Source organism: Belonocnema kinseyi, chromosome 7 (assembly GCF_010883055.1).
Source record: "Belonocnema kinseyi isolate 2016_QV_RU_SX_M_011 chromosome 7, B_treatae_v1, whole genome shotgun sequence".
NCBI lineage: Eukaryota > Metazoa > Arthropoda > Insecta > Hymenoptera > Cynipidae > Belonocnema > Belonocnema kinseyi.
In genome coordinates this window covers 100,260,532-100,286,063 of record NC_046663.1, presented here as the reverse complement: position 1 = coordinate 100,286,063, position 25,532 = coordinate 100,260,532, and the positions used below count along the sequence as shown (strand labels likewise).

At 27.7% G+C, this 25,532-nt stretch overlaps 3 protein-coding genes across 11 annotated transcripts in view; 2 read left to right on the top strand and 1 right to left on the bottom strand.

Moving 5' to 3' along the window:
- Positions 1-6,883, top strand: part of LOC117177237 — a 64,867-nt gene extending 57,984 nt beyond the window's left edge. For all 9 annotated transcript variants that reach the window (XM_033367817.1, XM_033367811.1, XM_033367810.1 and 6 more), the window contains one exon: positions 5,459-6,883. In XM_033367817.1, the coding sequence (XP_033223708.1) occupies positions 5,459-5,807 (349 nt within the window). In that variant the 3' untranslated portion in view covers positions 5,808-6,883. The remainder of the gene's footprint in view (positions 1-5,458) is intronic.
- On the bottom strand, positions 6,717-19,432 carry LOC117177234 (endoplasmic reticulum mannosyl-oligosaccharide 1,2-alpha-mannosidase). Its single transcript, XM_033367806.1, has 11 exons — positions 19,334-19,432; positions 18,086-18,253; positions 17,846-18,005; positions 15,422-15,607; positions 14,494-14,642; positions 14,219-14,407; positions 11,743-11,930; positions 11,530-11,656; positions 11,266-11,430; positions 9,554-9,703; positions 6,717-9,108 (listed from the first exon to the last, which is right to left on the bottom strand). Exons 1-11 carry the CDS (start codon positions 19,430-19,432, stop codon positions 8,890-8,892), a joined length of 1,800 nt encoding a protein of 599 aa, XP_033223697.1. The 3' UTR covers positions 6,717-8,889.
- Positions 19,433-19,726: 294 nt separating this feature from the next.
- LOC117176255 (peptidyl-prolyl cis-trans isomerase-like 1) lies at positions 19,727-24,862 on the top strand. The gene is made up of 5 exons (XM_033366413.1): positions 19,727-20,107; positions 21,177-21,310; positions 21,443-21,532; positions 24,277-24,384; positions 24,473-24,862. The coding sequence occupies exons 1-5, from the start codon at positions 20,037-20,039 to the stop codon at positions 24,586-24,588; spliced, it is 519 nt and encodes a 172-aa protein (XP_033222304.1). The 5' UTR covers positions 19,727-20,036; the 3' UTR covers positions 24,589-24,862.
- The last annotated feature ends 670 nt before the right edge of the window (positions 24,863-25,532 follow it).

Genomic DNA, 25,532 nt, shown 5'->3' with positions numbered 1-25,532 from the left:
TTTCAATTCAAATCTACTGTTTTGTTCACGTTCATTACAATTTTCTTATTTTAAATTCAAGAACGTCAAGTTGAAAATTACTCAATCTTTAACTTGATTTACAACATTCACAAAAAAGGCCCATTGAATATTACAATAAATTGTAGAAGAGAAATCTAAGCATAAATAAATAAATATTTGAGGTCAGAATTATTTATTTAAATGTAGTTATTTATATATTTGTTTAATGTTTATGTACACATTTTTATTTGTATTTTTACAATTTACATTTATCAAAAACACCAATATGCCAATCAGTGTATTTGAACAATTAGAACCTTAACTATGTCTTTATTGGTTTCTCTTCTGAATTTTTATGCAATAATCAAGCAGCTTTTTTGCCAATTTTATAAATCTAGAACATCTTTAAACATAGAGTTAGAATTTAAACCATTCCAACTCAAAAGTTATATACTGTTCCAATTGAAAATGATCTCAAAAGGAATCACAATAGCTTGAAATTGAAGGATTTTAAACTGATACTGTGAAATAAATGTAGCTTTTTCAAATTGAACTGTTAAACATTGTGTGGCTTCTAGCTGAGATTGCTTTAAATTGTACAATTCCTACTGGAAAACGTTTTAAACGTTTCATAAATATTTAATGTTTATAAATTGGACAATTATTCCAATTAATAAAATTTGAAATTAAACATATTTTTATTTTACAAATGAAATAATTTTAAATCCAAAAAATATACATAATTAGAAAATTTAAAAGTAGTTGCATAGTTGCATTTTTCTTAATTTGATAGTTAAATTAAGAAAAACATTGGAAATATTTTTATTTCAAATTTAAATGGTTTAAATTTGTACAATTTCAAAATGTAAGCCTTAATATTCGAAGATTTTAAATTGAAGATGTTCAAAATTGAATAATATCATACCGACACTTACAAAATTCGACAGTTTAAAACTTTCCAAATTGAATTATTCTGAACTAAAAGCATTTATTTCTGTCATGTATATACTTCGGTTTTTGCACCCTTTTTATGAAAACAGTATGTTTCCACAATTTAATTGAAATTAGAATATCATTTGCTAGCATACATGCGTTAAAATTGACCTAAAAATTAAATCGGTCCCACTTTCATCAAAGGGAGCGAGAAGTAAATTCCTTTTGAATGTACTATTTTAAAGCCCAGGTCTTCGGAATTCTCCCACAGTCTCGAAACACCTATCCAAACACGTTTGAAACTTCGAGTGATCATAAATCTCAGGCCGATAAAAATTTTACTTTCAGGCCAGGTACCGAGTTGCGACGAAAATTACATATACCTTAAAAGGACTTGGCGCTTTAGTGTTTCTGGTTGGTACCACATGACCGAAATTTAAAAAAGAATCTGAGATAAATTACATTTACAAGAAAATTTTTTCGCAGAATTCTTCGAGCTTTCCTTTTATTTCCTTATCAATTATTATAATTCTTGTGTCTAACGTTTTGACGCGGACTTGATATTGATACTCAGCTAGATGGCGTTTCACAAATTAGAAACAATGTTTATCAATTTTAATCTAGATCAGAAGATACTAACATAAATCTTTTTAAATAAATTATCAAGATCTTTGAGTTTTAGAATCAAAATTAGATATATTTACGATAGTAAAGGAGAATGCCTACTTTTAAAAATTCTCATTGTTTCGAATATTTTCATCCGTTACTACATTTTGAACAATTTATTAAACATAAAATGAGATACCAAATGTCTCATTCTTTTATTTAATTTCTGGCGTAATATTTTATTCGTTAATTAGTCACGATTTAGGGAATAAAGAGAGATCGATTTCGAATCTAAATACTTGATCGATTACAAGGATTACAAGTGTTTCTACTTCTTCTCGATATAGACAATACCGAACATGAGACCTAGATAGTGGTGTCATATTGTGTTAAGAAGTGAATAGTAAATATTAAATAACTTGAAGACACTGGCCCAACAGACGAGAAACTTTGCTCTTATGGTCTTGATTAGCAGATAACTAGTGATGTACTCAGATGACGTTGTGCAGAATGAGATTCTTCTTCTTCGAAATGTGAATTAATCTTGCAGATCTCCTTGATTAGGAATATTTTAAAGTGCTTTCTCAGCTAGACTAAGTTTCAGTATTTTAATTCTAAATGCGAAATGCGAGAATGAATGAGATTATAAGGTCATTGGTCTTCGTTTGCAGTTTTTTGAACAAAGAAGCAAAATAGTATACATTTTTTTAAGGATATATTGAGAATATTTTATTGAGAAAATATAGTGTCTTCCAAATTTTAAGACATTCATTCATTCAAGTCTGATGGATTTTCAATTCAAAGGTTTTCAAAATGTAGGTATTTAAATTTCTAAACTGAAGAAGCATTCAAGATTGAGCGCTTCTTAATTCAAGAACTTGGGATTTCGATTACTTTTATCAAACAAAATAAAAAATAGATAAGTATTTTGACCTCTATATTCTTATTTATTAAATAACAATATGAGTTATGGATATAATATCTTTAAATTTAATTGGTGGAATATCCTACAGACAAAAACGCATGTTCAAGTTCATTCTGGTGATGTAACTGGAGTAAAGTTGATATAGTTTTAAAGAAAAAAATATGACAATCGAATTTAACAATGCAGTTGACCAGCTACATATAAGAATGGTTCATTTTTAAATTTGACCCTCTAAAAGTACATTTTCCAAATCCAGAATTTCGCCTAAGTAAAGCTTCTGCCCAAGAACATCTATTAAAAAAAGAGCATCATTTAAGTTTCAAATTTTCTTGGATTTAATTCACAATTTTTCAGATGTCTTCAGTTTTCCCCGACGTTAGTACTTTATTTATTATTATTGTTGAGTAAAATTCAATATTATTTTCAAACCGAAATTTTAACAATTATTTTTTTCATTTTCAGGGTTTCGTAGGAAACCCTTGTAATCTCATGCCAGTATCTGCCCGTCTCTTATCTCGCCTAAGAAATAAATTATTCAAGCTACGACTCTGAGGCTTAGTATTCACATCATAAAGTGACTATTGTCGAGCATAGAAGAAATACTGCGCATCCTTGGAAACAGTTTACTTCCTATCAAAATTCCAAATTTTCGCCAAACAATCATTTGGGGGAAGGGAATATGGATATGGAGGGGTAAGAAGATCCCCAATTCCTATTAGTCTGGGAGTCAGGAATATTTTGGTTAATAGGCGATTTTTAATAGGCAATGATTTGGATATAAAATTCATTCTTCATGGTAGAAAAGTAATCTTTTTCGTTTAAAATGAACTTGTTTTGTTCAACTTTTTAACGTTAAAAATCAATTATTTTGTCGAAAACCCGGTTCGTTTCAGTGAATTTCAACTATTATTTGATTATAAAAGCAACTATTTGTTTGAAAAATACAATTTTTTAAATCTTAAAACATATTTCTAAAACGTTATAAAACATGTTTTAACTGTATTGTAAAAGTTAAAAATTACGTAACTTTTTGACTGTTTGGTTGAAAAGTATTTTTTTTTAAGTAAATTATTATGTTTAAATTTTATGTATTTGGTCTTTTTATTTTGAAATCGCAACGTGTTGGTTAAAAATGTAACCATTCTGTTTCAAATTCGTTTCTTTCGAGTGAAAATTCAACTACTATTTGGTTGTAAATTGTTTGGTTTAAAAATATTTTGTTTGATTCAAATATTTGCTGAAATTTTATCTTACAAATTACGTAAATTTGTAACTGTTTGGTTGAAAAGTATTTTTCTAAAGTTAATTATTACGTTTAAAATTGATCTATTTGGTTGAAGATACAACTGTTTTTGGTGAAAGTTTATTTTTTGGGGGAAAAATTCGACTATGTGGTTGAACATTCAACTGTTTGGTTAGAAATCCATTAATTTTAATAAAAAATTAACTATTTTCTAAACCATTCAACTGTTTAATATTAAAAATCAACTTTTTTGTTTCAAATTCGACATTGGGTTGAAAATGTATCCATTTAGGTTTAAATTTCAACTATTTTGGTAGAAAATTTATCTTATAAAATCGTTTCTTTTCAGTGAACATTCAACTACCCTTTGGTTATAAATGCAACTGTTTAGTTGCAAAATACATTTTTTTAATTCGACTATTTGGTTGAAATATCATATTAATTTGTTTTGGTTGAAAATTCACCTTTTGTGGTTGTTTAATTATATTCTAAAAAATTTCAACCATGTACTTGTAAATGCAATTGTTTGTTTGAAATGTACTTTTTTAAAGTTTCAACTTTTAGGTTGAAAATTCATCTATTTGGTTGGAAATACAACTATTCTTTGTGGAAGTTTAAATTTTTTTAGTTGAAAATTCAACTATTTTGTTAAAAATGTAACATATTTCTACTTGAAAACTTGAAAGAATTTATTCCCCAATTTTCATGAAAAATAACCCTATTTCGCCTGTTTGAATAGTATGTTAAGCTGTGAAGTCCGTAATTAACAATCTCTATTTTTATTTGTATGACTGAGAAAAAAATTTTAAATCGAGAATTTTTTCTGAAGATAAAAGTGTTGACATTTGATTTGTATAATTAAAGCTGGTGAACTTTATACTTTATTAAAATAATCCTGCTAAGATTAGAATCTTTCTATTATTTAACGTGTTCATTATCAACCGATAGAGGTTTCTGATAGGAAAATTTTCTTAAGCTTTAATTGGAAATTTTGAAAATTCGGAAGAGTGTCATTTTGGCTGCAATTTCCAGTTTTAATTAATTCACATGAGAAATATCAGCTTGAACAGATTTAACTTTTTAATTTCGACGAACCGTGAAAAGATCGGGAATTTTTTCCGGCTGAAAAGGTGACCACCCTGAATAAAATAAAAATTTAGTTTCAAATATTTTAGTTGTTTTAATCCTTAAAGGGCCTACTGGGTCTATAACACCCAGCGACTTATTTGCGCTTTAACAAAACGTAACTAATTTAAAAAATGGAACATAGGGCGTCAGCTTAACAAATGACATGAAAACCTATTTTTCTATGTCTTTTCCACATAATTTTGATTTTTATAATGTTTATATGCAGTTTAAGATCAATAAAATCGTTTAATCACTAAAAGTACGGTCTTTTATTTTTCATTGAATTGAAGCTTTTATTTTTTAGAATAAATACCTTTTTTGGAACGAACACTATAAGACTAATTTTATTTTTGAAGCGCCGTATCTCGAAAGTATTCAAGTCAAATTTTAAGTAAAAATATCAAAAACTTAAAAAGTTATGAATTTTAGAGTGAAAGAAGTCATTTTTAATTTTATTTTTCAAAAAAGTTTTTTTTTAACTACTTTAAATTTCAAAAACTGTTATGAAACTTTGTTCTCTGATTAAACATCATTAATTGATTTTCTTGTAAACATTTCTGAATAATATTTTTCTCTAACCGAATACAATAAGTTAATTTTGTGTTTTTCTTTTTTCGTTTCAGTGTCATGATGTCGGGGGACTCGCCGCCTCCCCTGCAGTCATCGATTCCCCCCGGATTCGACATGCCAGATGAGATGAGACATGGAAAAATCACACCAACGGAAACCCCTCTCATACCTATGAAACCACGGAAGAACAACGGGGAAATTCCAAACGAGGACATCGAGGAGGCAGTCCCGATTGTAAAAACCCTCCCAATGCCGGAACCTCAGCCAAAAGTTGAGCGGAACGGCGGTTTCGACTACGACCACACCGACGGCAAACAACTCGTCAACGACGTCGAAGACGATGCCTGCTTCGTCAAGTGTATCTACTTCACACAGCAATGCTGCGAGTGCACGGTCCTCTGATTTCGAGGGTCAACGAATTAACCCGGAAGACAGTGCGAATTGCGAATTAAAGTAACGAGAACTAACTGTTCCAGAAGTAAGAGACAATTCACGTGAGAATTGATCCCTCGGAACGTTAAACTGACGCCATTAGACGTATTTTTATTAGGTATATTATATATATATATATATATCTATTCTGTATATAAAAGCAATTGTGAATAAAACGACATTGCACGGCAACTGTGATTCAGTGGATTTCGAGCGAAGCTAGATTTCGACGGAGATGTAAAGGCTGAACTGTTCAAACGTTCTCGACACAAACATACATTATAATCTGTATTTTCTATTTTAGAAAGAAAAATCATCGAATATTTATTATTTTCACTCTTGAAAAATGTTCAGCGATGAATTACAAACTGGTAATTTAGGTACTAAAAATATTTTTTTCTAATTATTCGAGACTTCTATAATGTATATATTTTAATATAATAATTCTTGTTTGCTTCGGGACCAAAATCTACGAGATTAGAAAACTCGAGAACATTCTCTCCTTACTTTGTATTTTCCATCTCAAAATAATTTCACAGACTTGGTACCTGTTGGCCGAGAACAAAGACTATTTTCTAACAAAGACGTTACAAGTCTTATTTGAGATTATTCTTCTTTAGTTTTTTTTTTTAATGATGCGTTCTCAGTAGATTTAAGTTGGAAACAAGAGACACAACTGTGAAGTTTGTCTCGATTCCTAGTTTATAAGTAAGTTTATTACTTTCTCTGGAAGCCAATAATTCTTGAATTCAAAATATTTCTACAATGAACTGGGGAAGATTGTCCCTGTGATTTAGCATTTTAGACTTTTTAAAAATTTTTATAAGATAAATCAAGTAGTAAAACTTGGATGTGAGTGAGTGCAACAATGATTACATATTTACACAAATTATAGATTTATTACAAACAGAAAAAATGTATACCGATAACAAATCCGAAGCGATTTGAAGCTCGGAAGTTTCATAGATAGAATACCGAATATGGTAATTTTTTGTTGCAAATGTACAGAGTTAAGAATGGATTAAAGTGCAATTTGTTTTACAGCCTTCGAATTTCATTTTCGTTCCATTCTATCCATTTTTCGACATCTCGAAGTCTCTTTTTGATTTCCCTATATTTACAAATTAAGTTAGTAAATTTATATCTAGGTTCACGAATTCACTGTTTTAGTCCCTCGTTGCGATTGCAGATTAAAACTAATTAAATTACAGAACAATTGAGAAATCACATCCCTGTTCTTAAATCGGGTTTACGCAATTTTTAAAAAGCAGCAACACATCCAATTTTTTAATTTTATGATAAGTAGAGTCCTAAATAATATATTATTTCGAGTTTCTTTAAATATAAAGATTCACTCTATAAATTTCGTGTATAAATCCGCCTTTAACTGTAAGTATTCGCGTTTCTATCCTATCTCAACTTGCACATGTTCTGGTAAATACATATAAATATAAAACACACCTTTCTCACAGATCTCCAAAACTACGGAATCTAATAAATATTTTCAAAAAACAATGTAAACGCTGGAAAAAGGTGAATACAATAATTAAAACCGTGGTTGGAATTAAAAGCTCTGACAACACGACAAATGCATATTTCATCCGGTAACTGACGCTCTAAAGCTTTGAAAATCTTTAGAATTATTTATAATGTTAAGTGACTCGTCGAGTATCTAAATCAAATCAAAGTAGCAATTTTTCTGAGGAATAAGTACATAACTTCGCATTTCATAGTAGATCCTTCTAAAATAAAATTTCTAATTTCAACTTAAACTTATTAACATATAGAAACATGCAAAAATATTTATTTATGTGTCCAAGATTTTAAAATGTTCTTACTCACATTGGAGGAAATTGCACGATCTCCTATTTTTAAGGTCAATTTCTGATAATTTAAAATAAGACTTACAATAAAAAATTTTTTGATCCTAAGAACTGCAGATTTAAACAAGTTAGATTTTTGCAAAGCAGCTTAAAATTTAATATTTTAAAAATTATTAGATTCAAAGTTCAGAATTATAAAATTGTACAATCCAAAATTGTAAGAGATTAAAATGTGCAATTTTAAAATTAAAACATAAAGCAGAAACCTGGATTGAAGAATTTAAAAATTTAAAATAATATTTACCACTCGCAAATAAATCTGCAATCTAATATTTTTGAGAATTTGGAACTTCATGAGTTTAAATTAAAATCATTAAAATATAAACAAGTCATTGGATGTTGAAAGCAAAAAATTTGAAATTCTGAATATTAAATTAAATTAGCATCATTGTAATTTGTAATAATTCAAATTCCAGTTTGAAGTTATGCGCTTCTCGAATTTGGTGCAATTGTGCGCGTAACATTAACCCGAATTACAAAATTTAAATCCTAACTAATAATAAATCCAGACATTCATTCACTTTAAGTCCATCTTTCGCACACACCACTCTACTGCAAACAAACGTCGCAACTAAATAGTGCTTTGAATTTATGATTACGACTAGAAAATTCATTATTAATAATATTGGATACAATAGAACATACATCATCAAAGTTATGAGAACAAACTCCCATCTTTCAAATCTTCGCCTTTAAAAAGGCTCGATTGCTTGCACGCTCGTTCTTTTAACAAACTCATTTTTCTTTTTAACTTGATATGGCAGATTCTGACAAATGGTGTAATTCAAATAAATAAGTACCAAAGATTGCCTCACAAAAAAATTGTGAGTAAAAAAAAAGCACTTTAATTAAGGTCCACATTTGTAAGAATATGGAAGACGTCGTAAACAAAAACAAAAAAACTAATACAAATATTTCTTCCTCCCGTATGAAAGAAACGTGCTAAAATTTAAAACTATTAGACATTGATAGCTGAAATTTCCCACAGCTTTTATCACAGTCGTAATAAAATTCGAATACAAATTGTATACGACGGATTTAGATATTATAACAAACAGTGCGTGAGTTATAAACGCTTAATCGAAGACTTATGGATAAAAGTGTTTGCTGCCAAAATGAGAATTTGAGTCGACTGGCCACTGATTGACAGCAAAAATTAAATTCGAAATTTACGCTTCATAAATTGGTAAGGGATGTCCTTCGGAGTTTAAGACCCACTTGTCAAGATTTATCAACTGTCGAGTGTCGTCAAAAAGAAGGTATAAATATTTTAAAGTTTCGGCTAACCAGAAGGTCTCAGTCATGTCCTTGGGGCGAGTATTTTGTACATTACGTACATTTCCAATACTCGTGTATCCATTTTCTACTTTGGTATAATTCTCAAATCCCTGAAAAATTGAAGAATTTATACTTGAAAAAATAAAAAGCTGAACTACGAAATTCTTCGAAATTATAAAAAAAATCTACCGATAAAATTTGGACCAAACTCTCTAGAATGTTTATTCAAATTGTAAAAACTAAACTAAAAAGAGAGGAAAGAAAAGGAGGCAACCTCGAAATCCGTTTCCTTCTTGTTTTTCTTGTCTTTTTGATTTTTATGTATTTTGAATCACAAACAAAGTATTTACAAGACTAGATTTTGTTTATAAATTTTTGTATTGCCATTTATTTTGTCTTATTTTTAATTACCAAGATTTTCGTGTTAATTTTGAATATTGGACTTGTAACAGAGGAATTTAAATTTAGATTAATTGTGAATTTAATTTATTAAATTTTAAATTAAAAGCTGTCGATTATTTTTCGAATTCTAAGGGGAGAATTTTAAATAATCACCTGAAATATTTGCCAACCCCATTGCTGGTAAGTCTTGTTTCCTGTAAAGTAATACATGTAATAGAGACTTTCTATTAATTCTGGGCGCAGAAGATTGTGTGCGTCGTTTGACTTCACGTACATGTCCTTCTGATTGTCGTCCTCCGAATTCTGCAATAATTAGACAAAAGATAGAGAACAAAATATATAAATAATAACATCGCATAAATTAAAGGTAAGTAAAACTATTCTCAGGTGGCGATTCGACGGACGATTTCAAATTTCCCGGTCAATATATTTATCGCAAAACTCTAACATTCATTTTAATTCATAAAGTCTATTCTGAGCATTTTTTAACGCAACAAAGCATAAAATTGCAAAATAAATGAATTTTCTACAAAAGAATTAATTTTCATCCTAACTGATGAATTTTCAACTAAAATGATATAATCCTCAACTGGAATAGTTGAATTTTAAACTAAACAAAAAATTGATTTTTCAACTAAAACAATGAACCTTCAACTGGAATAGTTGAACTTTCAACCAAAAGATCAATGTTCAACTAAAAAAGACGAATTTTCCACTAAGAATTATTTTTGAACCAAAAACTGAATAATTAAATTTTTAGTCAAAAATCAAGGTTTAAACAAAAAAATCAATTTTAAACTAAAATTATGGAATATTCAACTGGAACAGTATTTTCATTCTTAATTTAAGAAAAAATTATTTTCCAGCAAGACAGGAAATAAATTTTTAATCAAACAGCTCATTTTACAACCAAATAAATGAATTTTTAATTAAAATGATGAATTGTCGATAAAAAAATTAATTTTCAAACACAGTTTTGTAACCAAGTAAATTTATTTATATCCTATAAGATGAATTTTCAATTAAAATGATAAATATTTAACTAGAATACTTCAATTTTCAATAAAAAAAGAATTTTTAAACATGGAGATTAACTTTCAAAGCAAAAAAATAATTTTCTATCAATAAGATTCATTTTATACAAAAACAGACGAATTTTCCACAAAATACATTATTTAAAAAAAATATAAACGAATTTTGACTTCTAAATCCCAGTTTTAATTCTTAAAAAAAATTCTCGTTCCATGTCAAAAATACCCTGTACCAGGTGAAATTATATTTTTTTTACCGAAAATCACTGTCCTAAAATAAAAATAATAATTATTTCCACCCATATGCCCAGCAAGTGTAGATAAAGTAGAAATCGCTTTTATAAATTGACCAAAATTATTAAAACAATGAAAACTTGAATTTTCCTATGATCAAAAGTAAATTCCCAGTTTTTAATTTAATTCTCGTTTTCGCGGCGAAGTCGCGACTCTGATTCTGGTTTTTATTTGAGTAAGTATCAACTTTATTAAAAGTAACAGGAGAGGAATTTTTTTAATTCAAGTGCTTTAAAATTTACTATTTTTTTCTAAAATTGAAGCTTGATTAAAATTGAATACTTTAACAAAATATTGGGCCGACTTCAAGTTTGAATTTCATGAAATTTTTTTAAAACGATTTTGTTATTTGTTAAATCAAAGTATTTTTTGACGATTTTTAATAAGCACAGCTGATATAATTTTTGGATTCTCAAAATCCACAAAAATTTATATAACAGTAAATTGATGCCTTAAAAATGGAGAAACAGGAGATGAATTTGAAAAACATTTAGTTTAAAATCAAATCTAGAGATGACAAAACTGATTTATAATGATTACCAGCACATTGAAGTAAGTGATCTCCGGGGCAAGGAATGTTGGCTGACTGGCGTAAGTTTCGTAACAAGTGTTAACCAATTCGGTTGCAAAATCCATATGATCTGCAGGCAAACCATTATGAACCCCGAGAGCTAAAGTTCCTCCCAAATAACATACGAGATGGTCCTAAAAAGTAAAAGAATTATAATTAAATTAATAATTTATAGAAGTGTATATTTATTTATTTTCTGTTCCAGAGATCAGCATCTGAATAAAAAAAGTTACCATCTTAGGTTTCATCTCTCTAGTTGCGCCAACGAGTTCGGCGATGAAAAGATATTTCTTTACGGCTGTTCTTTTCACTAGATGTTTTTGCGTTCCAGCCATTCCCATCAAGTAGTCGTCTCTTAAACTGGAAGATAATTATCACAAATAATAGTTATAGATATATTTAATATCAAATTCAAGTATTTGCTAAAATCGCAGAAGGAGACTCACTAATTAATAGTTTTTCCAGTCTGAAGCCATTGCTTTAATAAATATTCATAATAACTATCGCCTCGTGCTCCCAAAGTTATCGTGGAATATTCCCTGAACATTCCTGTATTTGCGTTGATGAAAATCGGAACTAAACCATCATATTTTTCTAGCCGGTGGACATGCTCTGATACTCTAGCAGCAGCAGCCTGTAAATAGAATAGAAGTTCGATTTCTTTCTTATTTCTACATTTTAAATCACCAAAAAAGTTGAGAGGACTGACACAGAATTTTTCAAACTCAGAGAAGAATTTTAATTTTTTTTTGCGTATATTTTAATTTGTAGAAAAAAATATCCTTCACTCAATTATAAAAAGCATATTTCTTTCAGTAAATCTGATAATAAGTGTTGAAATCATCTAAGATCCTCATAGAAATTTGATTCTAAACTTTTTAATATATTTAGATATTATTTGAAATCGGATAAATATTAAAAACAATGAAAATAAATGTCAATTTTGAATCAGTAATTGGATGTTTTATTTTATCAACATAAAATATTTTGAAAGTTAAATAAATTTTCGGTCTCTATTTTCCAACAATATAACTATTTCACAAATATTACCCTATTAAAATAAAGATTGCTTGTTTAATTTTATTTAATAATATGCCATTTCTGTACCAAAATCAAATTAAAATAAACATAAATACAGTTGGTAAAAAATAAAAGATCTAAAAAATCGAGAATCAAGTTTCAACTAAATTGAAAAAAAAATTAAACGACACGGCGTTTTTAATAGATGTCATTGGGAACATAAGCTTTACTTTAGCCAATTTCTAAATTCAGAAACTGATTTTTGTGTGCGGTTATAGCGATTCAAGTTGACAATGTACCTATATTATCTACATGACTGTATTGTGAATTATAAACTCCGGAATAAATCAACAATTAAAGATAAACAATCGATTTTCAGAGTAAGTGTTGAAATGTGCCTTATTGAATTTTATGTGACAGTTAATCCGGATATTATTGAATTTTCAATATCCAACTTAAGAGATGGATTTCTAACTAAAATTTTGAATCGTCAACCAAAAAATGCATTTGTAAGAAAGCAGTTGAACTTTCAAATCGAGTTGTTACAATTGTAACCAAAAAGATAAATTTAGAAACAAAAACATTAACTTTCCGCCGAAAAAAAAAACAATTTTTTAAAAACAAAAAAAAATTTTCAACTGAAAAGTTGAATTTTCAAAAACAACAACAACAATGAATTTTTAAACAACAAGATTAATTTACTACCAAAAAGACGAATTGTCAATAAAATTAGAGAATCCTCAAACCAAAAAGTTGAACTTCTTAGAAAGGGTTTTTTTTTATTTATAAGGAAGTAGTTCAAGTTTAAAATTTAGTTTTTAAATTTTTAACCAAAAAGATGAATTTTTAAACAAAAAGATTAATGTCCTACAAAAAAAAAAACGAATTTTTACCACAATTCAAGAATTCTAAAAAAAGTCGAATTTTTAACAAAAAGAATAATTTACTACCAAAAAGGCCGAATTTTCAATAAAATTAAAGAATCGTCAAATAAAAAATTTAATTTGTATGAAAGTATTTCAACTTTAAAACTTAGTTGTTCAATTTTTAACCCAAAAGATGAATTTTTAAACAAAAAGATTAATTTTCTACCGAAAAAAACTAATTTTTAACGAAATTCAAGATTTCTCAAACAAACAGTTGAAGTTTTAAACAAAAAGAATAATTTACTACCAAAAGGCCGAATTTTCAATAAACTTAAAGAATTCTCAACCAAAAAGTTGAATTTTTAAGAAAGAAAGACCAAATTTTTTTAATTCTTCAGAAAGTAGTTAAACTTTTAAAACTATTTGTTAAATTTGTAACCAAAAAGATGAATTTTTAACAAAATGCAAGAATTATCAAACAAGAAGTTGAATTTTCTACAACAACAAAAAGATGAATTTTTAAACAACAAGATTGTTGATTAAACTACCGAAAAATAAGAATTTTTAATAAAATCCAAGAATTCCGAAACAAAAAGTTAAATTTTCAAATAGAAAGAATTTTTAAACAAAAAGATTAGCCTACTACCAAAAAGACGAATTTTTAATCAAAATCAAGAGTTTTCAACCAAAACGTTGAAGTTTCAACTAAAAAATATGAATTTTTAAACCAAAAGATTCATTTACTACAAAAAAGACGATTTTGTAATAAAATTCAAGAATTCTCAACGAAGGAATTAAATTTTCAACAAAAAACATAAACTTTTTAACAAAAATATTAATTTTCTACCAAAAACATTCATCATCTGAAAACGTACTTAAAACATTACGATATGTACTTTTAGAAAAAAAAATGCATAAAATTACTTTGACTTAAAGTTTTAAAGTTACTTTGACTGAGACCCCCCCCCCCCACCTCACTCTGAAAGTGGTAAACGAGTTTATGGACGATCCCTAATTAGTAAAACATAAATCTTACCTCGAATCGCGGTTGTCCTGAGCTTCGACTCAAATCCCGAAATTCTAACTGAATGGAAGTAACTTCACTAGTGCTACTATCTGGCCCCCATTTAGGGCTGTGTGCACTTCTTGTGCCTAAATTAACGTCCGAATATGGAACGTCAGATCTGGTAGAAAATGCAGGCAGCATCCGATCGCCAAGATCAGTCTGAAATTAAAATGTCGAATGTCACCATTTGCTTATTTATCAAATTTCATTATTTATTATAAATCTTAATTAAAAATGCAACGTACTGCTTTGTCTAGGAAGAGCTTATCGCCGGATAAATGATAGGCGGCCAGTAAACCACCGAGTACTCTAATAGTAACTTCAAATAAATTTACGTCCCTGTTCAATGTGAACACTAAACTATTTGCTACCCATTCTCGTGCTTCCTTGAATTCTGAAAAAGACCAGTCTTTTCTGTTTTACCAATTTAAATAGAAATTCAAAATTAGTTTCATGCCAAATGGTATAAATTTTGAAAGAAATTTATTTTCACTTCAAGACCCGGGTAAGTTATTAATAAAATTATAAAATAATGTGATTATAAATATATTTCAAACTTCAACCAACTTCAAGTAAAAATTGTTACACAATTTAAAATTGTAACCATTCTAAGAACAATTCTACCTTTAAATACTGCTCAATCAAGAGCTAAAAATTAAAAAATCTGCTAAACTATAAATAAAATATCAAAAATTACAGTAAAGAAGGAGCCAAACATTAAAAAATATGCAAAAACATAAAAAAATCACAGGAAAGTTCGCTAGGCAGTTGATTTCTGCAAAAATAAATACAAATAACTGAACAATTCTGATTTCAATCATTGTTAATTGCAAGCTTTTAAGTCAAAACAAAGATAAAAAAAACCTGTAAGCTACATAAAAACATTTTAATTTTGATTAATTCAAAATGGAAGTTTAAAAAAATGGAGAACTTAAAAATCAAGCAATTCCGAATCGTAAAAGTTAACGAATTTTCAAATAAGAAGGTAAAAAAATTACCTCTTTTAAATGGTAAGCATATAAAATAAATTTTTGTTCGAGTCTTGAAAATTTAAACAATGTGAAATTGAAGAATTATACAGTATACAATTTTTAGGCATTTAACATCGGGAGAATATGTATTCCTCGTATTAATTACTTTCTTGTACTTTTCTTAATAAATTAAATATCTTACCTTCATTTAAACCCATTATATACAAAGTATCTAAAGAATCTACAATTGTAAGACCCAGGCCAAACCATTCGCTATATCCTTTCGATATCGGTTTAACATTATCGTGGCCCCAAGCATATTTCTTGTATCCAGCCCAGGAATGCTTAAAGGCTTTGATCACAGCTTTTTGCCTCTCATTTTGAGGACCTAAAAAAAGATTTTATTTTAATTTCCAATTTACAAAGGAATTGTTGAATCAAATTAAATTAACTAAGCCTTCAGTGATTTTTTAGAACCAGAGTTGTGTAGTAACATGTTACAAGGAACTAAGTTACTGAAAGTTAAATTTTAGTTACTCTGTGTTTCTTATATATTTCAAAGCTCAGCTTTTTTGTTTCACTACTTATATCCTTTGACACAAAAATGTAATTTTTGTTGCTGTTTAAAATTGAACTATTTTAGTAAAAAATTAACCTGATTTGGTTAAGGATTAAGCTTTTTTGTTGAACACTCCTGTTTTTTTTTTAATGAATTCAACTGTGTTTGATTTCAAATTAAAATATTTGAGGATTAAAATAATAAAAACTATTATATTTTTCGTTGTAAATTTTTCGATTTTTATTTAAAATTCGTTTATTTTTTAAAAAATTCAAATATTTTGTTTCAAGTTCGTTTTTTTTTTTGTTGTTTTAGAAAATTCAAATATTTGAATAGAAAATGCAACTACAAAGTTGAAAATTAACTTTTTTGCTGAAATTTAATTTTTGTATTGAAGGTTCATCTTTTTCGTTTGAAAAAGATAGAACATTCAACTATTTTGTTGAAAATTAATATTTTTAGTATGAAAGTTCAACCATTTGATTAAAAAGTAAATTTTTTTTGTTGATAATTCATCCTTTTGGACTAAAAATACAACTGTTTGGATGAAAAAAGTGAGTGAAAAATCTTTCTTGGTTGGAAATTCAACTAGTAAGTTAAAAATGCATCTATTTTGTTAAAAATGTAATAATTTTTTATAATAAATTATATATGTTTCGCTGATAATTCATCTATTTTGGTTGCAAATTTATGTATCTTGTTAAAAATTCCACTATTTGATTGAAAAGTAACTTTTTGGTTGAAAATTCATAATTTTTGTTTGAAAATGATTTGTAAAAATACTCTTTTTTAGGTGTGGAATTTTCTCTTTCTTGGTTCAAAATTCGGCTTTTTCGTTTAGAAATTTACTTCTTTTAGTGAAAGAAAACTATTTTTTTTTTATTGAAAAGTCAACTATTTTATTAGAAAATTAGTCTTATTTTGCTGTGGATTTTTTTGTTGAATTCAACTTTTTTGCTGAAAATTTAATTTATTTATTGAAAGTTCGTGTTTTTGGTTTGAAAGCGATGGAAAATTTAACTATTTTGTTTGAAATTACCTTTTTGTTGTTCTTTTTAGTGTGAAAATTCATTGCTTCTGGTAAAAAATGTCATATTTTTTTGTTAAAAACACAACTGTTTGGATAAAAAAAGTGACTGAACAATCTTTTTCAGTTAGAAATTCAACTAGTAAGTTAAAAAGTCATCTATTCTGTTAAAAATTTAATATTTTTTCATGATAAAGTAATATTTTTTTATAATAAAATAATATATTTTTCGTTGAGAATTCATCTGTTTTGGTTTTAAATTCATGCATTTCGTTAAAAATTCCACTCTCTTATTGAAAAAGTAACTTTTTTGTTGAAAATTCATAATTTCGGTTTGAAAATGATTGGTGAAAAATTCACCTTTTTGGCTATGGAATTTTTTTGTCTTTCTTAGTTAAAAATTCGGTTTTTTTTGTTTCAAAATGTATCTCTTTTGGTGAAAAAATCTAATTTTTGTTGTTGACAATTCAACTATTTTGTTATAAAATTAGTCTTATTTTGTTGTGGATTTTTTGGTTGAATTCAACTGTGTTTGATTTTAAATAAAAATCTTTTTGTTTGAAATAATACCAACTATTATATTTATCGTTGAGAAATAATTGATTTTGAAATCTTTTGTTTAAAACTGTTGTTTTTGGTTTGAAAATGTATTGCTTCTGGTGAAAAAATGTAATATTTCTTTTATTAAAAATACAACTGTTTACTTGCAAAAAGTGTTAAAAAGTCATCTATTTGATGAAAATCCAATATTTTTACTTCAAATTTAAAGCGTTTCAAATTGAACCATACAGAAGGTGTTTTGTCCGATATTTCAAACATTCTTGGCCCTGGAACTTAAAATTGTGGTCTGAATTTCAGATTGATTTCAGTCGTGATTTTAACTTCAAATTCAATATGAAAAATCATTTTGAATTGCTGATGAAAATAACGTCAACGAAACTAATTCTGGCGAACCTGCCGAACAATAAGAACGAAACTGTAACTAGTTACTCAAAAAAAGGAACTTGCCCAACACTGGTTAGAACATGAATTAAATTTACCATTAAACTTAAGTGCATTTGGCTTAGGTTGTGGCGGTTCGCCAATCTGATCGTCATCAACTTGGTTAACGTCCGGTTGAAACTCCGGCTCCTCTATCACATCTCCAGCTTCCGCTGCTCTTGGCTGATCGACACTATCTACGATCAGTTCGTCGGCAAACTGGAACGCAGAATGTAAATTTTATTAAAGCCACATGTGCGATGAAATAAAGAGTCTGTTTAAACTCAAGATATTCAAACCTTGTCGTGTTTTGGAGTTTCTTGAACCTTTCCACTTTCATAATCACTTTCGGTTTCTAGGAGGACAGTTTTCGCTCCTCCAGGAAGCAAATAAAAGATCAGAAGTACCACTGTGATCACAGCAAAGTAAAATACATTTCTCTGAAACCTGGAGAGCTGATTCCATTGCTAGAAACAATTTATAAATTACAATTTAGAATATAAATTTCCGAAAGAAGTGGTTTTATGTACCCCATTCAAAATTTATGGAAAAGTCCTTTGGATGAAATTTCCTCATTACAAGTTTTGATAACCATCAGGTGACGCACAGCAAACCCAAACTTTCACCCAATTTGAACGAAAGGCCTTTTTCATAGATTTTCGAAACCTTATTTTAGGAGTTTTAATGATTTCTAAAAAATTAAATAATTTTTTTAACGCATTTTCCTTGCACTAATACAATTCGAAACTCAAATAGTTTAGAATAATGTCAATTCGACTAACTTTGCGCAGTCAGGATTTTAAAGCATGCAGCCCAAAATAAAAATTTAGAGAATTTTACATTTTCTTAACTATTTTTTTTCGTAGAGTGTCATATAAATCTTGCAGATACTTTGTATGTGGAAATTCGTTTGAAAAGAGTACGAAAATATATTTTAAATTTCCATACGTTTGTGCAACACTGTACTATTTTCTTTGTTAATAATACAGCATTTTAGGACTTATTATTGGTGATTAATATATAATAAAACAAGAATGTTCATTTGAACATTTATATTTCAGAATTTTGAGTGTACATGAAAGTTCCTCCACTTTCTCAGATTTCCCTTATATATTCGTAGCTTATAGGCTTATACACTGAAAATTTGATTGCTTTCTTCAATTCCTCTACTGAATATTCTTTCAATTAAATCAGAGAAAATGCAAACATGCCGATTCGAAACCCACATATTACCTGTTGACTTTTGCCACGTTGCAAGAAACTACCAAATTTGTGGCGTATCAATAACTATAACTAGACAATTAGATCACTTTTGTCGTGATTTAAAACTAATATTCCGGATTTAAATGAAAATGAAGTACATAAAAAGATACTAGAAATCTGATAAATTGTCTCTTTTCTCATAGCTACCACTCTCTGATCAGTTAATAAATGCGAGATTAAAGGGTTCTGATCCTGAAGGGACGATTTTTTCTAGCAAGAACTGTATCAGTCTTCGGCAATTTTAAATAAACATTTTTATATAATTTTTTTTTTTAATAACTTACTCTCCAAACACTTCGTGATGTCCCTCGAGCAAAGGATGCACTATCGTGAATATTCAAACTAATGTAGTCTACTTTACTCAAATCTCTCGGCGAGAACATATTTGTTTCGAGTTGGTTAGGTTATGTTCTTGCAGTAACGATCAACATGAGCTTTAAAAAGCTGCAAACCGTATTTCACGTTGTGCCGAAAGAACAACATTTATCACATTCATAAAAGAAGTATTTTCATATCACTCCAAAACTAATCATCACACAAATAAAACACATCTTGACCCGTTATGACATTTACAAATTCGCAGCTGATCGGCTGTGGTCGGTCATCGGCTTTTCACAGCTTTTCATGCCCAGAAGTGCCCAGAATGCACTGCGTCGAGGAGCACTGTTTTACGCATGCGCATCGACTGTTTAGAAAATAATTATTTAAAAACTTTAAAAATTAAAACTACTTCGGTATCATTTATAAAGAATATAAGAAGTTCCATAAAATATTATTCCTAAAATATTGGAATTTTTTCTTTTACTTGGTGGTAAAATTCAGGAGATTCTTGGGAAATTACCTAATGAGAGGACATTTTTACTTTTTCTGCTGACATTCCACACGCACTACCATATTTTTATTTGCCTTTTTGGAGTTTTGCTGTAAATAAAAAGCAGTAAAGTATTTAATAATTATTTCCAAGCAAATTAAAAGAATAAATAAATTATGGCAGTAACAGCTGCATCTGGAATTCCCGATAAACACTGGCAACCGCCTTTTGTCGCACTAGATACAACGTGAGTATTTTTGCGGTTAGAAAGTAAACAAACTTTTATTTATTTAATAATACAATGCGATGTGTGTTTTATTCCACATTGTGAGAGTGCTTGAGGTAAAATGCAATGCTCTATTACGTTTAACACAAGCAAAATCTAATCTTTAAGATAAAATAATACTATCTTTAAGAAAATTATAAATTTCTCATTTTGAGGTTAGAAAGACATGTACTTTTATTCTTTTATCCTGGTAACAAGCGTTGAATTCCAGCGGAAACAGAAAAAGTGCAAATTCTATTTCTCTCAATCGCCTTAATAAAATTTAACGAAAGCATTTATTTAACCTATTTTTCATTATTAAATCTATTTATAACTTATAAATTCGAGAAATATTCAAATTTATATTTATTTATATTTTCATAATTTATTTAAACATCTTAAAAAATGCAACAAAGAAATCTATGCAAATGTGTAAATCTAAATAATTTTAACTCTAGAGAGGCAGAGTTGAATTGGTGAGAATTAAAATTTCAGAATTTACATTCTGCATGAAGGAATTAAAACAACTTATGACACATATTTTGTGAACTTAATAAAAAGAATTAAATAAAATCAAAATATGACCACTTCTGAGGAAGAAAAAATATCTCGGTGAGGTGCGTTACCGGTACAATTAGAAGGAATTAAATATATTGAAAACACGTTCTCTTTGGGAGAATAGAAAACTGTGTGGCGGTCGCTATGCAAATAGAAGTGAATAAGTTTAGGAGGTTTCTTATTCTTATTTTGGCATTTTAGACGGATGGAAAAATCGAGCATTCAAAATAATAGAATAATCTTCACTTTTGCGCTGAAATTTGAAAATATTAATTGTTCTCTATTCTACGCTTATTAACAGGATCGCAATTAATATTTTATATATTAAAAAACCAGTAAAAATCACCAAAAGTATATCACTATAGCCTATCTGTCTGTATAAATTAATTATAATTGTAATCATCTAAAATGTGAATAACTTTATTTAAGAAATTAATTTAATTTTTTAATATACTTAATGTTTAAATTTAAATCCTTTATATTATAATTTTAGAATGGGAGAAATTGTTATCGAACTATATTGGAAACACGCTCCTATTACCTGCAGAAATTTTGCTGAGCTTGCAAGGCGAGGATATTACAACGGCACGAAATTCCACAGAATAATTCGAGACTTTATGATCCAAGGTTTGCATTTGTATATTTTACTGTTTTAGGGAAACGGTTTTTGGGGGCTTATTCAAATTTTTTAAGAGAACAGACGAGATTTACAAAAATTAAATTTCATTCCTAATTTAAACCTATTTTTTTTTATTTTAGGAGGAGATCCTACTGGTACAGGCAAAGGTGGTATGTCCATTTATGGGGAATGTTTCGATGATGAAATTCACGACGATTTGAAACACACGGGTAAGAACCACTTTACATGCCTCGGACTCATTAAAATGTATGCCGTATAAAATGTTGAATTTTCAGACCAAAAGGATGAGCTTTAAAAAAATAGCTGAATTATTAACCTAATAGTTAAATTTTTAACTAAAAATATCAATTTTTGATTAGAAAAATTAATTTTCTACCAAAAAAGGTGAATTTTCAACAAATTACATAAAATTTCAACCAAACAGCGAAATTTTAAAAGTAGAAAAGATTAATTGTTTAAAAAAATGGAATAGTTAAATTTGTTTTTAAAAAAATTAATTGTCAATCAAAACTAAACGAATTTTCTATGAAACAGTGGAATTGTTTCCTAAATTGATGAATTTTTAACATGAAAATACTTATTTAAAAAAAAAAATGTTTTAGTTGATATTTGAGTCAAAAAAGGTTTTAATTTTAAATACATTTGAAGATCATAACAAGAGAAAGTTGTAACAAAATACTTGAATCCTTAAATAAAACGGATTCATTTTCAACCATGCAGCTAATTATTAATAAAAAAAAGATGTTGACCAATCAGGACGAATTGTCAGCAAAATACATATTCTTTCTACCAAATAGTTGAATTTGAACCAAGATGTTTAATTTTTTACTAGAAAATTCGATTTTTCAACAAAAAAATAAATAAATTTGTTACGAAATAGTTTTTTTTACAAATAAATACCAATTTTGAGGAAATTACATATATTTTCAACTCAATAGTTTGAACAATGGATGTGATATTAGTCTAAATGGTATTTGATTAATTTTCAGTTTATGTTTTTTTCCTTTTAAAAAATTTTTAACTAATCAGTAGATTTTTTAAACTAAAAAAGATCAATTTCTAACTGAAGAAGAGTAAAAAGGCGAATTTTCTATTAAACTGTTGAAGTTTTCATCCGAGAATATGATTTTTAATAAAAAAGTTAAATAAAAACCAATCAATTGAATTTTCAACAAATTAGTTATAATTTCAATTTAAAAAAGGAATTTTTAACAACAAAAAACATACAAAACTTCAACGTTTAACCAAGGTTTTTCATTTGTAACCTAAAAATATTAATTTTCAACGAAAAATATAATAGTTCATATTGCAACGGAAAAAGATTGTTTAATTTGAAATAAAAAAACAGTTTTGTTTTAAGCGACAAAGACAAGTTTTCAACCAAACAGTTGGATTTTTTTCCAAAAAAAAAAGAAATTTCTATAGAAAGAAATACATTTTTAAACCAAAAAGATGAATGTATAACAAAATTGTTAAATTTTCATTTAAAAAAAAATTGTTAGTCAAGAAGAAAGAAACAAAATTTCAATCCAATTGTTGAATTTTCAAGCAAAATAGACGAATTTTCAATAAAACAGTTGAATTTTCAACCAAAAATATGACTTTTTAACCAAATTGTTGATTTTCCAACTAAATAATTTAATTTTATGAGCAAAAGATAATTTATTATTACTTAAAAGTCAAAAGTTTTATTTTTACAATAAATGAAAAATGACCATTTTTATATATTTTCATTGCATTGTTAACGGATAATTTCGGCTTGCTCTGTTACAAATTTGAGCTCCTTTTTACATCTTTATCATGTAATATTAAAAATTTCACTTAAAAATTAGATACTTTAAAGGGTTTCCATATTTCCTGGATCAATACCTTTTACGAAGCTCTCTCTGGAAAAAATTGATGCTGCTAAATTTTTATTCTGCAATATTTGGTTAATTTCATTTTCTTAACAAAAATATCTATAACCGTAAACTTACTGATAAAATCGCAAATAAATTATTTGACAAGTTTAGCATTTTCACGCTTTTAATATCTCAAAGTAACGAACTTTTACAAATTTTAGGTTTTGGTAAGTCAGTAAATTATAAATTAATGACAGTTTTTATAAAGAAACTTAAATTACCCGAATATTATAAATATAAAATTAGCGCTGTCAAATGACGAATGTCAACTTTAACTCAGTCGTAAGAAAATAAAAAATCTCAAAATAGCCATTTTTAAGCAATTTTCCAAATCGTTATTTTAGGATAATAAAGAAACCCATGATTAATGGAAAATTTAATCAAGAACCGATTTAAATACCGTTTAAATTTAACTTTTCTCCGTTTATTTCCTATAAAATTATTCATTAGAGAGCTCAATAGATGATCAATTGGTGAAACTTTTTATAAATAGAATTAAATCATCCAAATAACGCAAAATTTAATTTTTGTTCTGTCGATTTTGAAGTAAAATTCGTCATAATACACGATGAAAAATCAAACAAGAAAGTAAAATTTTGGATTAGATAAACAAAAAGTAACCTTATCGGGGTTAGTTTTTGGTTTTTAATCATAATTATTCCAATTTAAATAATGCAGTAAAAATATGTTTAAATTGTAATTTTTCACCTATGGTAAAAATAAAATTTGGGATTGATATTTGGCAATAAAATTACTTTTGCTCATGTCAAATGCATATTTTAATACTGCTGAAATATCTGTCTTTAGGCAAATAAAATTCCATATTAATAAATTATTTTTTTTTTAAATTTTATCATGCACATAAATGTAGCATTCTTCTTGACCCTACAATTGAAACTCAATTCTTAATTATGAGTATCAATTGGGTAAACCTTCCTTTCTTCGAGTTTTTCAAATTACCTAATCGGCATTGCGAAAAACCGACAATAATGCTTTCAAGATTTTCTTGACGCCCCTTTTTTTAGGGAAGGCTTTACTTTATTTTTTTACAGGAGCTGGTATATTATCGATGGCAAATTCGGGACCAGACTCGAATGGATCTCAGTTCTTTATCACACTCGCTCCAACACAATGGTTGGATGGAAAACATGCAATTTTTGGTAAATTAAAAGCTGAATTTAAACTTCAGAAATGGATATTTTCAAACACTTTGATCTATTTTTTTTGTATGGTATCTTTATTTTTCAGGTCGAATTCACACTGGTATGGCTATTGTTAAACGAATAGGACTTGTCGAAACTGATAAGAATGATCGACCAATGGATGACGTGAAAATTGTCAAAGGTTCTGTTAGGAATTCCTGATTCGAATAATCTACTTTTATTCTTACCTATGCCTTCTTCTACAAAGTGTGTAATCTTATATTTAAAATATAATAAAACAGTTTTTACTTCACGAAAATGTTGAACTACTTTACGAAAAAATCATAAGTATAAATAAATTCATAATTACTATATGAGATGAATTCATAAAAATGCAGAAAAAAAGCATATTTTATTAGATAATCGTGGGAAAAAGTGCATTATGACGTGTCGAGAGTGATGTAATTCTTTAGAAATATATGTACTATTCAGTTTGTATAGAGATTTTCTCAATCAGTCCTGTTTCTTTTAAAAATTACTTCATATTCGAAATTTAATGTTTGTGTATTATTATACTTACCTGATTCCTACTTTACAATTTTTTTAAAAACAAATTTTGTCCACATGAAATGAGATACCAAGTTGGAAGTCTGGGAAATTAAATAAAAGAAACTAAGGATTATCTGTGTTCCTAATTTTTCAAAATAATTATTAAACAACTGTTGTCAAATTTAATGCAAATTACCAACTTTGATGGAATAATCGGGATCTAGTATAAAAAGTTTGTTTTCTTATCACTTTATTTTTATAATTCTAAATTTAGATAATAACCAATATGAAAATCATACTAAAAAGTAAAAAATAATTATACAAAAATTAGTTTGAACTAAAATTTTAATATGTGTTAATTAAATTTGTTTTAAATTTATCCAAAAATGATGTCACGTTGTTCAGAGCCATTTTGGAGCATACATTTTTAGAGTCTGTTTTTTATTTGAATTCTAATGATTTTTTTTCTTTGTAATTGTCGTTTTGAAACAAAAGTTGAAATTATAGAATTCTTAACTTTTAATTCGAGAAAATCAATTTTAATCATAAGTCCTCCAGAATACAGCCATATTGACACTTAAAAGACAACGTAAAATAAATCAGTCCTATTTGTGGTT

Excerpts from the sequence above, each read along its gene's own strand:
- LOC117176255 (XM_033366413.1), top strand. The coding sequence starts at position 20,037 with ATGGCAGTAACAGCTGCATCTGGAATTCCCGATAAACACTGGCAACCG. Across the intron at positions 20,108-21,176 it reads TTTGTCGCACTAGATACAAC|AATGGGAGAAATTGTTATCG; the intron begins GTGAGTATTTTT and ends TTATAATTTTAG. Across the intron at positions 21,533-24,276 it reads CGACGATTTGAAACACACGG|GAGCTGGTATATTATCGATG; the intron begins GTAAGAACCACT and ends ATTTTTTTACAG.
- LOC117177234 (XM_033367806.1), bottom strand. The coding sequence starts at position 19,432 with ATGTTCTCGCCGAGAGATTTGAGTAAAGTAGACTACATTAGTTTGAAT. Across the intron at positions 14,643-15,421 it reads TATAATGGGTTTAAATGAAG|AATTCAAGGAAGCACGAGAA; the intron begins GTAAGATATTTA and ends GGTCTTTTTCAG. Across the intron at positions 11,657-11,742 it reads ACTGGAAAAACTATTAATTA|TTTAAGAGACGACTACTTGA; the intron begins GTGAGTCTCCTT and ends ATTATCTTCCAG.